General features: G+C 41.1%; 1 protein-coding gene across 1 annotated transcript in view; it reads right to left on the minus strand.

Moving 5' to 3' along the window:
* LOC110502386 (melanopsin-A-like) overlaps window positions 1–17,010 on the minus strand; it is a 74,165-nt gene that overhangs the window by 36,965 nt on the left and 20,190 nt on the right. Inside the window, exons 2-3 of the mRNA XM_021580372.2 lie at window positions 15,559–15,704; window positions 14,618–14,751 (exon numbers count right to left, since the gene is read on the minus strand). Coding sequence (XP_021436047.2) covers window positions 14,618–14,751; window positions 15,559–15,704 — 280 coding nt within the window. The remainder of the gene's footprint in view (window positions 1–14,617; window positions 14,752–15,558; window positions 15,705–17,010) is intronic.

Here is a 17,010-nt window from a genome sequence, read left to right on the forward strand (position 1 = left end):
TATTTTTTCAAATAGAGAACAATATAGGTGAGTTATGCCATTGCGGTAATGACACAGTTTTGGTGTGTCTTGATGTGTAAAGTGTTGAAAAAGTACTATAATTGATCACTTTGATTGGTGTGATGGTAATTACGCAATACTGTGAGACAACGGTACTTCATAGAAAATAATATATTTAATGTTAGATCAGATCCCATCCGCCCCTTTTTGTTACGTTACAGCCTTATTCTAGAAGTTTTTCTCTCTTATCAATCATAATTTTGCTATGAGACTCAAAATTGAGCTCAGGTGCATCCTGTTTCCATTGATCATCCTTGAGATGTTTCTACAACTTGATGGAGTCCACCTGTGGTAAATTCAATTGATTGGACATGATTTGGAAAGGCACACACCTGTCTATATAAGGTCCCGCAGTTGACAGTGCATGTCAGAGCAAAAACCAAGCCATGAGGTCGAAGGAAATGGCCGTAGAACTCAGAGACAGGATTGTGTCGAGGCACAGATCTGGGGAAGGTTATCAAAACATTTCTGCAGCATTGAAGTTCCCGGAAGTTCCCGACGAACACAGTGTCCTCCATCATTCTTAAATGGAAGTAGTTTGGAACCATCAAGACTCTTCCTAGAGCTGGCTGCCTGGCCAAACGGACCAATAAGGGGGAGAAGGGCCTTGGTCAGGGAGGTGAACAAGAACCTGATGGTCACTCTGACAGAGCTATAGAGTTCCTTTGTGGAGATGGGATAAACTTCCAGAAGGACAACCATCTCTGCAGCACTTCACCAATCAGGCCTTTATGGTAGAGTGGCGGAAGCCGCTCCTCAGTAAAAGGCACATGACAGCCCGCTTGAAGTTTGCCAAAAGGCACCTAAAGGATTCTCAGACCATGAGAAACAAGATTCTCTGGTCAGGGAGAGGGGAAAATGAATGGACAACGATCCTTGATGACAACCTGCTCCATAGCGCTCAGCACCTCAGACTGGGGCGAAGGTTCACATTCCAACAGGACAATGACTCTAAGCACACATCCAAGACAACTAAGGAGTGGCTTCGGGACAAGTTTCTGAATGTTATTGACTGGCACCAGCCAGAGCCCGGACCTGAACCTGATCGAACATCTCTGGAGAGACCTGAAAAAGCTGTGCAGCAACACTCCCCATCCAACCTGACAGAGCTTGAGAGGATCTGCCAACAAGAATGGGAGAAACTCCCCAAATACAGGTGTGCCAAGCTTGTAGCGTCATACCCAAGAAGACTCGAGGCTGTAATCACTACCAAAGAGTCTTCAACAAAGTACTGAGTAAACAGTCTGAATTTTGCAAAAATGTCTAAACCTGTTTTTGCTTTGTCATTATTGTTACTGTTACGGTGAGTGAATGAGGACCCAAAAGCGAACTAACTTAAACAGAGCTTCTTTAATAACCAAACATAGGTAGGCTCAGATAGACCGGCAGATTCCGACAGGACAGGACAAGGTTACAGCAAACATGACGATAGTCTGGCTCAGGCATGAAACACAACAAACAAGAATCCGACAAGGACAGGAACAAAAACAGAGAGAGATATAGGGGACTAATCAGAGGGAAAAGGGGAACAGGTGGGAGAAGGGGTGACGAGGTAGTCAAGAGGAGACAAGGAACAGCTGGGGGAAAGCGGGGGAGAAAAGGTAACCTAATACGACCAGCAGAGGGAGACAGGGTGAAAGGAAAGGACAGAAAGACACAACATGACAATACATGACAGTTACACCCTGATCTGTTTCACCTGTCTTCATGCTTGTCTTCACCCCCCTCCAGGTGTCGCCCATCTTCCCAATTATCCCCTGGGTACTTATGCCTGTGTTCTGTTTGTCTGTTTCCAGTTCATCTTGTTTGTCAAGTCAACCAGTGTTTTCACAGCTCCTGCTTTTCCACAGTCTCTCTTTTTCTCACCCTACTGGTTTTGACCTTTGCCTGTCCTGACTCTGAGCCCGCCTGCCCGACCACTCCGTCTGACCTGAGCCTGCCTTCCTGTACCTTTTGTCCCACTACTCTCGATTATTGACCCTTGCCTGCCTTGACCTGTCGTTTGCCTGCCCCTGTTGCTGTTATAAACATTGTTATTTCAACACAGTCTGCTTTTGGGTCTTACCTGAAACGTGATAATTATGGGGTGTGTAGATTGAGGGGAAAAAACAATTGAATCCCTTTTATAATAAGGCTGTAACAAAATGTGGACATTTTTCAATCTCTTACCAGATTGATCAACCACACATTTAATTACAGGCAGCGATATTAACTGCATTTTTGGATCCTTATATGGATAGGCTTCCTGTTCGCCACACCCCTTCACTGAATTCCTTCACTGTGTTGCATTATTTAATTGGAACAATGAAACTTGTCGATGTTTGGAGATTACAACACCCTACGGGAATAAGGATGATGATTTCTTCTCACATGTGCATAAATCATTAACAGACTCTAAAGTCACCTCTAACAAATAACGTTACCATAATATAATTTATGGTCACAGTTCCGTTTCATTATAAAAATGGATTTTGGCAGAACAAAGCCTCAATTCAGTTTGTGATTTAATACACCAATGAACAATTTCACCAACAAAGACTGATCCAGTTTAATTTCCTCCATCAGCTCTATATCAACCCATCTAGACTGCACAAGTTCAACCCAGATATCTCCTCCCTATGTTTTAGATGTGGCTCAGATGAAGGAACATTCCTCCATTCCACTTGGCAGTGTTCAAAACTACACCGTTTCTGGCAGGGGGTATGCGATACCATATCCTCAATTCACGGGGTTGCATTCCCTTTAGACCCGGAGGTCTGTCTACTGGGTAACTTTACTAACACCAATCTTAGGCAAAGCCATACTATAAAGCTAACAGAAATATTGCTAGCGATTGCCAAGAAATGTATTACCTTGAAATGGAAATTGGATTCCTCCCTGCCAGTTGCAATGTGGCTATCAGAAGTTAATAGTTGTATCCCTTTGGAGAAAATCACTTACTGCTTGAGGAATAAGTTAAAGACATTTTACAGAATTTGGCAACCTTTTATTGACTATATGGAGAATCTTCCCCCCACATCTCATTGATTGAATCTATATGTAATCCTCACATAATGTTTCACACGTAATGTATAATATGTAGCCTACGGCAGGTGATCCAATGTCTCGTTATTATTATTTTCCTTATTGTATGTTTGTTTATATAATTTATTTATTTTGTTATTTTTTTTGTTACACTCGCTTATCTTTTACTGTCACTTTGTCCAATCGTTGTCTACTGTCTTTTCACTTTTGTTTTGAATGTTCTTAATTGGAAAACACAAAAATAAAATATAAAAAACCCCACAAAAAAACAGCCAATTTAATTACAGACTATATGTCCCAGAATGATAGTGCTGATGTATCCTACTCCACTTTGTGAGAGGCATTTAATGCGTGGGCATATAATATCCTGAGGCTACCATGAAAAAATGTAGGCAGAGAAGATTATTAGAAAGCGAGGAACTGCTCCCGGTGCTTGATAGAGTTTTTATGGAAGCGCCCTTATCTTCCAAGTTGAATTACTTAATAAAACTCCAATATGAATACAATACTATTCTCTCTAATCAATTAAACACAACGCAATTAAAGATTAGACAAAAACACTTCGAGTTAGGTGACAAGCCGGATAAACTACTGGCGCGCCAGCTGAGAGGTATACAGGCCAAATCTAGTACAGGAGCTGTTATTACGGACCCAAAATAAATAAATGCATGTTTCACAAAGTTTTATCAAGACCTCTACACGTAAGACTACTGTAGATACCGCGCAAATTTCCGATTTCCTGCGTTCCCTACCTAAATTATGCGCTGCTGCTCAACGGGAATGCAATGCAGAGAGAACTTAAGAAGAGGTTGTCTCCACCGTAGTTCCTTCCCTAAAGGTGAAGCGCATGACTTTGATGGATTTGGTTAAGAGTTTTACAAAGCACATTCAGAAAAGGTTACTCTTATGTTGAGGTTATTTAAATACTCTATTGACTCCCGCAGACTCCCGTAGTCTTTATTCTCTGCCAATACAGTGCTTTGCAAAAGTATTCGTCCCCCTTGGAGTTTTTCCTATTTTGTAATTTAAATGGATTTTTATTTGGATTTAATGTAATGGACATATACAAAATAGTCCAAATTGGTGAAGTGAAAAAAAAAAGAAAAAACAAATGTTACATTTTTTAAAATTTAAATTAAACAGAAAAGTGGTGTGTGCATATGTATTCACCCCCTTTGCTATGAAGCCCTAAATAAGATCTGGTGCAACCAATTACCTTCAGAAGTCACATAATTAGTTAAATAAAGTCCCCCTGTGTGAAATCTAAGTGTCACATGATCTGTCACATGATCTCAGTATATATACACCTGTTCTGAAAGGCCCCATAGTCTGCACCACCACTAAGCAAGGGGCACCACCAAGCAAGTGGCACCATGAAGACCAATGAACTCTCCAAACAGGTCAGGGACAAGGTTGTGCAGAAGTACAGATCAGAAGAATATCCAAAACTTTGAACATCCCACAGAGCACCATTACATCCATAACAAACCAGCCACGAGAGGGTCGCCCACCAAAACTCACAGACCAAGCAAGGAGGGCATTAATCAGAGAGGCAACAAAGAGACCAAAGATAAACCTGAAGGAGCTGCAAAGCTCCACAGCGGAGATTGGAGTATCTGTCCATTGCCGTACACTCCACAGAGCTGGGCTTTACGGCAGGGTGGCCAGAAAAAAGCAATTGCTTAAAGAAAGAAATAAGAAAACACGTTTGGTGTTCACCAAAAGGCATGTGGGAGACTCCCCAAACATATGGAAGAAGGTACTCTGGTCAGAGACTAAAATGTAGCTTTTTGGCAATCAAGGAAAACGCTATGTCTGGCGCAAACCCAAAACCTCCCATTACCCCGAGACCACCATCCCCACAGTGAAGCATGGTGGTGGCAGCATCATGCTGTGGGGATTTTTTTCATTGGCAGGGACTGGGAAACTGGTCAGAATTGAAGGAATGATGAATGGCGCTAAATGTAGGCAAATTCTTGAGGGAAAATGGTTCAGTCTTCCAGAGATTTGAGACTGGGATGGAGGTTCACCTTTTTTATGACAATTAGGTACTTTTTCCACCACTGTCTAGGTATACCATAAACTGGGAGAAAAGTAAATTAATGCCAATACTTTTCTATTATGTAAGATAAAGGGCATTACTATTGCAGACCTTTACATCAATAATTATTTTGCCACATTCGCACAGTTGAGGGAAGTGTTCAACTCCCTGCATCTAATTTATTCTGATATCTTCAGATAAGAAATTACGTCCGCTTAAATATACCAAATTCTGAGGCAATCACACCTGCCCACAAACTGTATATTTTCATGAACCGCGCCTACGACTCCAAGAGTTTTAGCTCCAGATTTGTAGATCACTTTACAGCATATTACTCTGTATCCACACAACATTTGAAGGAGACCGGGGAGGAACAGTTGACCTGATTGCCTTTGAGATATTAACTTCACAGACTACACTATTCCTGTACCAAATTACACTCATTTTACCCCTCGGTCTTGCCGATATGCCCTAAGTGCAAGTCTGCAGAGGGTACCCTAGGTCACCTCTTCTGGTCATGCCCCAAACTGCACACACACTGGCAGGATATTTTGAAGTGCTACTCAGAAGTATACAGCTGTAACCTCATACCAGCCCCGGACGCTGCTGTTTTAGGTAGGTCACATCACCTAACGACTTTAACCTATTGGGAACAGAAGACTGTACAAAATGGCATGGTTATTGCAACACATTTTTAAGCCTTTTGATTAAAGAGACTGTGCCTGATTTTAAAACCTGGTTAGCTGAAGTCACCAGTTTGCTAAATAAATAAAGGATTCGATCTCTGGCAGATCTAATACCTTCGTTAAGATATGTCAGCCAGTGGAGGCTCCTCAGAGGAGGATGAGGAGAACCATCCTCCTCAAAATGTAATATTAAAATATATATTTACCTCACCAAATAATTGATTAAAACACACTGTTTTGCAATGAAGGTCTACAGTAGCCTCAACAGCAGTCTGTAGGGTAGCACCATGGTGTAGCCGGTCCTCCTCTTGGTACATTGACTTCAATGCAAAACCTAGGAGGCTCTTGCTTCTCACCCCCTTCCATAGACTTACACAGTAATTATGACAACTTCCGAAGGACGTCCTAAAACCTATCAGAGCTCTTGCAGCATGAACTGACATGTTGTCCACCAAATCAAAGGATCAGAGAATGAATCTAGTACTGAAAGCATACGCTACAGCAAGATAGCATTGTAGTGCATCAAATGTGGTGAGTAGTTGACTCAAAGAGAGAGAAAGACCATATTTGAACAGTTTTCAACAAATTCATTTATTCAAAAATGAAGGAGAATAGAGAGAGCGAGAGAGAGAGATTTCATTTTTTTTCACTTTCAGTTTTACTTACTTAGCTAGCAAATGCAGCTGGCTAGTTTAGCTACTCAAACACCCGGCTCAAATAGAGGCATGCTATGTTAGCTAGCTGGCTATGACTATCCAACACAACAACTCTTTCAAGTCGAGGTAAACTTTTGGTTTTATTCATTTATTGCCGCCGGGGCCTGCCAGTGTAACTGCTTACTGACTGTACACTAACTACTGCATGATAGTAGCGGGTTTACTAACACATTAGTTCTATTAGCTATGTTGACTAAGACATTACTTTAGCTAATATGGGGACAATGATGTAGGCTGTGTGTAGCAGTTATAACATGGTTTCGCTTGGAAAGGTTTTTTCACCTGGTCACATTCAGCTGATGTGTTGTTCATTGAAGTCCACAACGAAGGGAAAAGGTGAGATGAGGAGAGTGCATAGAGGATAGAAGGAATACAACGTGACTGCTATGAAAGTGAACTGTGTTTATGTGGCATCAGGGGTGTATTCATTCCGCCGATTCTGTTGAAAAGCATTTCGTAAACGGAAGCAAACAAAACGGGGATAAAAATACTTGAATTTATCCAATAGAAACTCTCGTTTGCAACTGTCCATGTGTCACTGTCTGTCATCTCAAATTTCTCTCGACCCTTGTACACCTACGTTGTAAACTTTCATTCATAGGCTTGGTTGTAGCAACATCATGACGGGTATAGGGACAATTTGAGGATCCTGTAGTAGCCTAAACCTGTCGATGTTACATTGAACTGGGTGAATGGAATATGAATTACAGTCGTCCAACATGCTGTAATAGAAATAAGGCCATGCTCATTAAAAAAAACTGTCCTCCCTCATCATTTAAAAAAAATATTTATTTCACCTTTATTTAATCAGATAGGCCAGTTGAGAACAAGTTCTCATTTACAACTGTGGCCTGGCCAAGATAAAGCAAAGCAGTGTGACTAAAACAACAACACAGTGTTACACATAAACAAACATATAGTCAATAACACAATAGAAAAATCTATGTACAGTGAGTGCAAATGTAGAAGAGTAAGAAGGTTGGCAATAAATGGGCTATAGAGAAAAAATAATTACAATTTAACATTAACACGGGAGTGATAGATGATGATGTGCAAGTAGAGATACTGGGGTGCAATAGAGCAAGCGGGTAAGTAATAATATGGGGATGAGGCAGTTGGGTGTGCTATTTACAGATTGGCTGTGTACAGGCACAGTGATTGGTAAGCTGCTCTGACAGCTGATGCTTAAAGTTACAGAGGGAGATTAAAGACTCCAGCTTCAGTGATGTTTGCAATTCGTTCCAGTCAATGGCAGCAGAGAACTGGAAGGAAAGACGGCCAAAGGAAGTGTTGGCTTTGGGGATGACCAGTGAAATATACCTGCTGGAGCTCGTACTATGGGTGTGTGTTGCTATGGTGACCAGTGAGCTGAGATAAGGCAAGGCTTTACCTAGCAAGGACTTATAGATGACCTGGAGCCAGTGGGTTTGGCGACGAATATGTAGTGAGGGCCAGCCAACGAGAGAGTACAGGTCGCAGTGGTGGGTGGTATACTGTATGGGGCTTTGGTGACAAAACGGATGACACTGTGATAGACTACATCCAGTTTGCTGAGAAGAGTGTTGGGGGCTATTTTGTAAATTACATTGCCGAAGTCAAGGATCGGTAGGATAGTCCGTTTTACGAGGGTATGTTTGGCAGCATGAGTGAAGGAGGCTTTGTTGCGAAAAAGGAAGCCAATTCTCGATTAAAATTTTGGATTGGAGAGTCTGGAAGGAGAGTTTACAGTCTAACCAGACACCTAGGTATTTGTAGTTGCCCCAATATTCTGGGTCAGAACCTTCAAGAGTAGTGATGCTAGTCGGGCGAGAGGGTGAGAGGAGCAATCGGTTGAAGAGCATGCATTTACTTTTACTAGCATTTAAAAGCAGTTGGAGGCCACAGAAGGAGTGTTGTATGGCGTTGAAGCTCGTTTGGAGGTTTGTTAGCAGTGTCCAAAGAAGGGCCAGAGGTATACAGAATGGTGTCGTCTGCGTAGAGGTAGATCCGAGAATAACCAGCAGCAAGAGCGACATTATTGATATATACAGAGAAAAGAGTCGGCCCGAGAATTGAACCCTGTGGCATCCCCATAGAGAGTGCCAGAGGTCCAGACAACAGGCCCTCCGATTTGACACACTGAACTATCTGAGAAGTAGTTGGGGAACCAGGTGAGGCAGTCATTTGAGAAGCCAAGGCTATTGAGTCTGCCGATAAGAATGCGGTGATTGACAGAGTCGAAAGCCTTGGCCAGGCCAATGAAGGCGGCTGCACAGTACTGTCTTTTATCGATGGTGGTTATGATATTGTTTTGGACCTTGTGCGTGGCTGAGGTGCACCAATGATCAGCTCTGAAACCAGATTGCATAGTGGAGAAGGTACGGTGGGATTCGAAATGGTCGGTGATCTGTTTGTTATCTTGGCTTTCAAAGATTTTAGAACGGCAGGGTAGGATGGATATAGGTCTGTGGCAGTTTGGGTCTAGAGTGTCTCCCCCTTTGAAGAGGGGGATGACTGTGGCAGCTTTCCAATCTTTGGGAATCTCAGATGATATGAAAGAGAGGTTGAATAGGCTAGTAATAGGGGTTGCAACAATTTCGGCAGATAATTTTAGAAAGAGAGGGTCCAGAATGTCTAGCCCAGCTGATTTGTAGGGATCCAGATTTTGCAGCTCTTTCAGAACATCAGCTGTCTGGATTTTGTAGAAGGAGAAGTGGGGAGGGGCTTGGGCAAGCTGCTGCAGGGGGTGCTGAGATGTTGGCAGGGGTAGAGGTAGCCAGGTGGAAGACATGGCCAGCCGAAAAAAATGCTTATTGAAATGATCGATTATCGTAGATTTATCAGTGGTGACAGTGTTTCCTATCCTCAGTGCAGTGGGCAGCTGGGAGGAGGTGCTCTTATTCTCCATGGACTTGTCCCAAAACTCTTTGGAATTAGTGCTACAGGAAGCAAATTTATGTTTGAAAAAGCTAGCCTTAGCTTTCCTAACTGACTGAGTATATTGGTTCCTGACTTCCCTGAAAAGTTGCGTAACGGCACTGACCGCCACTGAAGGCAACACTTTTCAGCGTATCTTTCGCGTGATGATGGGCAACATACAACCTGCAACCCACCTTGATCCAAAGTTATTATTTTCAATGCCGAGTATAATCCTTATACAGTGTGTCAAATATCAATGAAGCAAGGTGCCAATGCTTTGTCTTCTGTTTTTTCTTTCTGTTTTTGTTTTTCTGTCTTCTGTTGAGGGTTGGGGGTATTCTCGTTGTATTAGTTGCTGTCATTATCTGTCTGTTTGTAAAAACTGAAAATTCATCAATAAAATCTATATACAAAAAATAAACTCAGACATGTCTCTCAAATCACAAGGATGTCTGTTGGCACGGGACTAATATAATCAGAGGACCTTGGAGTTTATGGAGTAGACGAAATGTACACAATCGCTACCAGGAAGAAAATTGGGGAGGGTCATGCTTTTTCAATTTCAGTCAGGGGGAGCGTTTAATCTTTTTTTGTTTAGTCCAGGGGAGGGTCATGTAATTTGTAAATGATTAATAAACCTAATGCAATGGTACAATTAAGCACTGGAGGTGGTGCTATAGGTTTAATTTGTTCGTTGTTTTCAACAACAATAAATACATGTAAAATGTAATGATATCATAAAATCGCCAGGACACAACGCAAAAAGACACAATGCATTGCTGTTGAACCAGCCTTCATTATAGTAGGACAAGACTGTAACTACCAATTGGGGAGAAAAGGGGGAGGAAAAAAAATCTTCATTTTACTTTGACTTTAGGCTACTAACAACAAGAGGGCTTTGTGTTGGAGTTTATTCTTCCGATTCAAGAAATAAGAGGTAGGCGTATCTGTTTGACAGACATAATTCTAGTCTACTATCCATAGATTTTATCAGCCAATTCCTTCAGTCACCATGCAGTCCTTAAATATATATGTTAGTGAGTGAAGGGCTTGGTGTGTTAAGTTAAAACTAGGGCTAGAAACAAGCTGTAGAATTCTGGGAAAATACATTACTTTGATGCATATGGGATATCGTTGGTTTGCCAATGGAATTCAGAGGCTGCGCTACAACCTCCTATAGCCGAGAAGACCAACAATAGACTTCGCTTGGAAAGTCATGTGTGATTCTGTTGCTATCAATTGACGTTCAACATTTCAACCATCTATTAAACAACATACTAACTCTAAATCAGTCAAGAGCAAGCAAGGTTGCTTAGGAAGGACCAAAAATGCGTTATTTAAGCTATATTATTATCATTTCATGGCTATAGCCTGCCATTTTAAGAAATCCATCGTGTAGCATTTGTGACACGCCAGAGGCTGGCAGGAGTACTCAGCATTTCAACAACATGCCTATACATTCTGCATTAAAGGTGTCTAAAATTCAATAAAAAATATATAATTACTTAGAATTAAATAATAATTAAACAAAAAAAGGATTTATTACGCTATACAGTCATTCTACAGTGCCTTTGAATTCACTTTTTTATTTTTTTTATTTTGACTTTTAGAAACTAGTTTGGCCAGTCTTTGGTTTGAGGATCATGCGGTGAGCTATGCATGCCTAGTTTGTTAATGTAGCCTAGCGGATGCTCTTATAAGTTAGAAGATGATCGTTCCCGAATGAAAAAATATAGGCCTACCTGATGATTTGCAGCTGCTGTATTAAGAAACAAATGGCTTTTTCTCCAATTATTTGATTATCAGATACTTCAGTTGTAACTGGTTCAGTTGCACAACATTTTTACAGTTGATAGACTGTACCAAACTTAGACTATCCTTTTTTTAACAATAGCCCGTATAGAAATCAAAACCTCTCTGGTGCTGCAGCATGCGCTCATTCGTTGGCATGCTCTGTTGGGATATTAAAGGATTCTGCTTGTCTCCAGTCATGTAAAATAACGTAGAATTGCATGACATGCATTTATAAAAGGCATTCTCAGACCACAAATAAGATGACAGATTAAATGAATGCAGTGCTTTTAATTATAATGCAAGTCTTTTCACCCTTACCCTTGTCCACAGTAGAATGTGAATCCACAACCTTCTGGCTACTTTGCCATATAGGTCAATGCTTACAAAACGAAAAACAAAACTGCATATCTAAAGGCTCTGGTCTGTCCTAGGAGTGAGGGTAATGGGTTCGCTGCTATTTCATTTACATGTTTTAATTATTATTTTGGTTATAAGGGAGTGTCATGACGTTGGCCTCTTTGGGTATAGCAAGCCCATCCCCCTCTCCCCGCCTCCCCCTTTCCTCCTTCAACTAGGTTGCTGTGGTCAGAGAGACGTCATAATTCCTGAGAGGATCTCCTCATGGACACATCGTAGAGAGAGAGTAAACTTTCATAGAGGACAAAGGAAATCCTTCCACCTCACAGAACTTGAGGTACGAACAAATTTCATGTTCCGGAGAAAGTATAAAAGATCGGTGAAGAATCCAGCTACAAACTGGTCCGTTTGTCACAACTTGGGGAAGCTCATGGGAGACGGTGTGGCCACATTACCATAACGCTGTTTGTATAATAGCCTCAGATATGAGGTTTACATCTAATTGTTGTATAAGATGAATGAGTGAGTATGATACTGTTTGTATAATTGTGTAATATGGTTTTGGACTGTTTAATGAAGAAAAATACAATTTCCTTTTGATTTGAACTAAATCAGAGGACCACCCCTGAGCCCAGTTAGGGTCAGAAATCCTGGGACAGCCTTTTCTGCCATTCCAAATAAAAACTCCACTCGGGTTTTCGATCAGCAGACCGAGCTTACCTCAATTACGAGATGGCTAAAGGTTGCAGACCATGTTTTTCTACATTAGGAGGACAAAGGTTGTAGACCATTGCTGAATCTTTTAACCATACCACGTGGTTAAACTCTTAGACTATCGATACCGACAGAATAAGAACAAGTCTTTGATACTAATTACTAGTCTGCAGCTAGGAATTCGGTATCATTGAACGCGAAGAACGACAACCGCCGAAACATCCATTCTATAACGAATGTCACTTTGAACTATCCCCTCTAACCGGGACAGAGAGAGAGGGAGAGAGACGGACAATTCTACGAAAGACACAAATGTTTCACCAGCGATCAAGACGACACATTGAGCGTAAATATATATATTGATTGCAATTGTTCCCGAATGAGTGAGCGTTCATGTGTAAAGGATTAGCATTTAAATTGTTATAATTATCACTCTGTAGTGACTTCTTAGTCGACCCCTCTTTTGTCTAACAAGCCGCCATGCCGGTTTAGCCCACTAGGGCACATTCTCCTATCATTTCATGTAACCACATTTACCGTGTTTGTTTGTTTGTTTGTCTATCCATTTCTGTGAATTACTTAGTTAGTAATAAATAAATGATTTAAGACAATTGATGTATGGAGGACTCATAGTGAAGACTGGGTTCGTGCAGATAACCAACAATTTACGATGTTTGGAATGAGACTAACGTGAGGTACAGTAAATAATTCATTAATTCGAAGACTAATTTGATCAGATAAAATATGTGAAAAGTTATTTTAGGAAATTATAACTTTGTAATCTGAATATTTTTCCTTGGTGCCCCGACTTCCTAGTTAATTAGTTACATGATTAATCAGTTGATCGCGTAATACTAATTACAGAGAATCTTTGATAAAAACTATAAGTCTTCAGTTAATGATAGTAAAGACACGACAGGAGGGACACCCTTTTTCAAGCATTCAGGGAGTGTCGGGTAAAAATATATTTTACTGAAAGAGTGGGCCATCCATTTTCATTTCAGAGAGATCTGTTTTTCCCCAGGTATCCCCCATAATAAATAATGTACAGTCACTTATTTGAAAAACAGTAGGTGGGATTATTACTCTCCTGCTATGCAAAAATGACCGACATGGCAGATTGGGATGGGATTTAAATTACAGATGTTGTGATTTGTGCTTGTGCACATAATTACATAAAACCTATCTCCCCCAGTAAAATGAATCCCCCGCGAGTAGGGCTTTAGTGTTCATCCAAAGCTGTCTTTGATTGAAATGGATGCAGATAAAAAGCCTCAAGGTCTGCCTCATTGTCTGTATCTCTAGGCAACAACTCATTAACTAGGCTTCCATTCACCTTTGAAAGACTGGAAGCTGAGTTATCAAGTATTTGCAGAAAAAGGCCTGCACATTGTAATGGGTTGGCCTGTTTCCATTAAAGTGGCATGTTGCGGTTGAAAAGCTGTGCATCCTGAAGTAATGCAAATAAAAAGCACTTTATCGCATAAGTTTCCATGAAGTTAATAATAAACAGAAGCTCAATGTGTTCCCATCACATTTTGTTGTCGCAAAAGAGTGTAGGTTACATGTTGAGATAAGAGCACCGATCATCATGTCACCAGCATACAAATAACGCCTTTGATGTGTATTGGACATTTGCATCAGGCTCGTCAACGTGCACTTAGCCACCATATGTGTGTTCATCACAACTTAATCCATCTGCCTAATAAACTCTTCATGCTTTTTTCACGTTGTGGTGGGAGGACAACATATCATTGTGACTAAGTTTACTTTGACATGATGGTAATTATATCAATGTTTGCACGTAAAAGCATTTTCCACCGCAATTGTCACAATCTATTTCACAGACAAAGAAATGATCCTCCCTTGTCTATGATAAGAGAGAAAGAGGAGAATGTGTTTATTTTTTATTTTTGTCGACATTTTGTTTCGACATTAGGACGTTTTTACAAAAAAAATGTGCTGTTCCCATCAGGCCTGTCATGAGTTTTTCATGCTTCAGTTAATTCCTCTGCATAAAATGGTTGGAAGGAAACATGGTTTACGGTAAAAAATAAACACATTCTCCTCTTTCTCTCTTATCATAGACTTCTACCTCTTGCCATTCCCCACCTATTCTGTTCAACTTAATTACCTTGGAATCAATTCCTTCATTCCACCTCCTTCCGGTCAATAATAAGAAAGAAGCTAGGTTTCCATCCAAGTGTGCGTCCACAAATTTCTATGTTTTTTCTTTCAAGTAATGTATAGATTTTATCAGTTTTTCCCAGAAAAATCAGATTGGAAAATAATTGACCTCAGGTGAGTTAGAAGGTGGTGTGGAGTACCTTTCTCCCCGAAGATCCATCTTTTATGCATGGAGGTGGTGAAGAAGATGGGTGCCTGTGTGAGGCACATCAGGAGGTCAGTGATGGCCAGGTTAATGATGAACATGTTGGCCGGAGTCCTCAGTGACCTGCTCCTGTAGAACACAGCACATACAGCACAGGGAAAGGCAGGATACAGTATTCTGATTCAATTTGACACACACACACACACACACACACACACACACACACACACACACACACACACACACACACACAAACCCCAGTATAATGCTGTAACATTCCCACAAATGGTAGGTCAGTGTAATCAAAGTGTTATTGTACTGAAATTACATAGTTCCTCTCTGTCTGGTGAATAAGTTATTTTTAACAACTATTTATCTATGGAAAGAGCTTGTGCCATCAATTTGTCCAACATGTACCACTTACAGTATATCTGCAAATGATTGTGTGTGTGTGTGTGTGTGTGTGTGTGTGTGTGTGTGTGTGTGTGTGTGCATCTGTGCGTGTCTATATACACAATGAGTCATCATGGTGGGAGAGAAATGGCATCTCCACACAAAGCATTGAAAGCGAAGCGCGTTACACACAACCCAGAACAATGTAATGTCAAGCCAAATAGTGTGCTTGAGATGAAGGAAAGACAACTACGAATGTGAAAACACTTGCAATTGCAGCTTGTGCGACAGGTTATTTTATTTTACACAATGCGGATCAACTGAGACACACTGATAAACAACTGAGACGACAGAGCCACATATGACAGATGGAGGGATAGTGAGACAGTGAGACGACAAAACCTCAGCATCAACTCCACATTCTCTTGCTGCAAGAAACTGCCACAGAATTATAATTGATCAAAGAGAGAGAGAGAGAGAGAGAGAGAGAGAGAGAGAGAGAGATGTATAGTTATGGTACAATGGGAAGCTCCTGTTCCTTACCTGCCGAAGGCATAGATAACCAGGAAGTTGCCCACCATGCCGGTGATGCCGATAGCCAGAATGACTACCCCTATAGTGTAATGGACATGGTCAGGTACATCCACAGTTGGGAAGGGGTGGCGAGAGGCTTCCTGCACCATGGCCATCTACAGGTAAAACAAAATAACGGTATTTAAACAGGAGCCTGGTGGCATAACAAAACTGTGAGAAATGAACCATATCCACTTATTAATCATGTAGGAAGAGGAATGCATAGTATAACCCAAAAATGCTGGTAGGTTGTAAGTAAATCTATTTGTTAGCAATCTTTTCAAATTACTGTACTGTACTGAAATATACACTACCGGTCAAAGGTTTTAGAACACCTACTCATTCATGGGTTTTCTTTATTTATACTATGTTCTACATTGTAGTATAATAGTGAAGACATCAAAACTATGAAATAACACATGGAATCTTGTAATAACCAAAAAAGTGTTAAACAGATTCTTCAAATAGCCACCCTTTGCCTTGATGACAGCTTTGCACACTCTTGGCATTCTCTCAACCAGCTTCACCTGGAATGCTTTTCCAACAGTCTTGAAGGAGTTCCCACATACGCTGATCACTTGTCTGCTTTTCCTTCACTCTGCGGTCAGACTCATCCCAAACCATCTCAATTGGTTTGAGGTCGGGGAATTGTGGAGGCCACGTCATCTGATGAAGCACTCCATCACTCTCCTTCTTGGTAAAAAAAAGCCCTTACACAGCCTGGAGGTGTGTTGGGTCATTGTCCTGTTGAAAAACAAATTATAGTCCCACTAAGCCCAAACCAGATGGGATGGCGTATTGCTGCAGAATGCTGTGGTAGCCATGCTGGTTAAGTGTGCCTTGAATTCTAAATAAATCACTGACAGTGTCACCAGCAAAGCATCCCCACCCCATCACACCTCCTACTCCATGCTTTTCAGTGGGAAATACACATGCAGAGATCCTCCATTCACCCACACCTCAAAGAAATCTCCAATTTGGACTCCAGACCAAAGGACAAATTTCCACCGGTCCAATGTCCATTGTTCTTGTTTCTTGGCCCAAGCAAGTCTCTTCTTATTGGTGTCCTTTAGTAGTGGTTTCTTGCAGCAATTCGACCATGAAGGCCTGATTCACTCAGTCTCCTCTGAACAATTGATGTTGAGATGTGTCTGTTACTTGAACTCTGTGAAGCATTTATTTGGGCTGCAATTTCTGAGGCTGGTAACTCTAATGAACTTATCCTCTGCAGCAGAAGTAACTCTGGGTCTTCCTCTGGGCCTGTTTCATCATAGCGCTTGATTGTTTTGGCAACTGCACTTGAAACTTTCAAAGTTCTTGAAATGTTCCATATTGACTGACCTTCAAGTCTTAAAGTAACGATAGACTGTTGTTTCTCTGCTTATTTGAGATGTTGCCATAATATGGACTTGGTCTTTTACC

Source organism: Oncorhynchus mykiss, chromosome 23, assembly GCF_013265735.2.
Source record: "Oncorhynchus mykiss isolate Arlee chromosome 23, USDA_OmykA_1.1, whole genome shotgun sequence".
Lineage (NCBI taxonomy): Eukaryota > Metazoa > Chordata > Actinopteri > Salmoniformes > Salmonidae > Oncorhynchus > Oncorhynchus mykiss.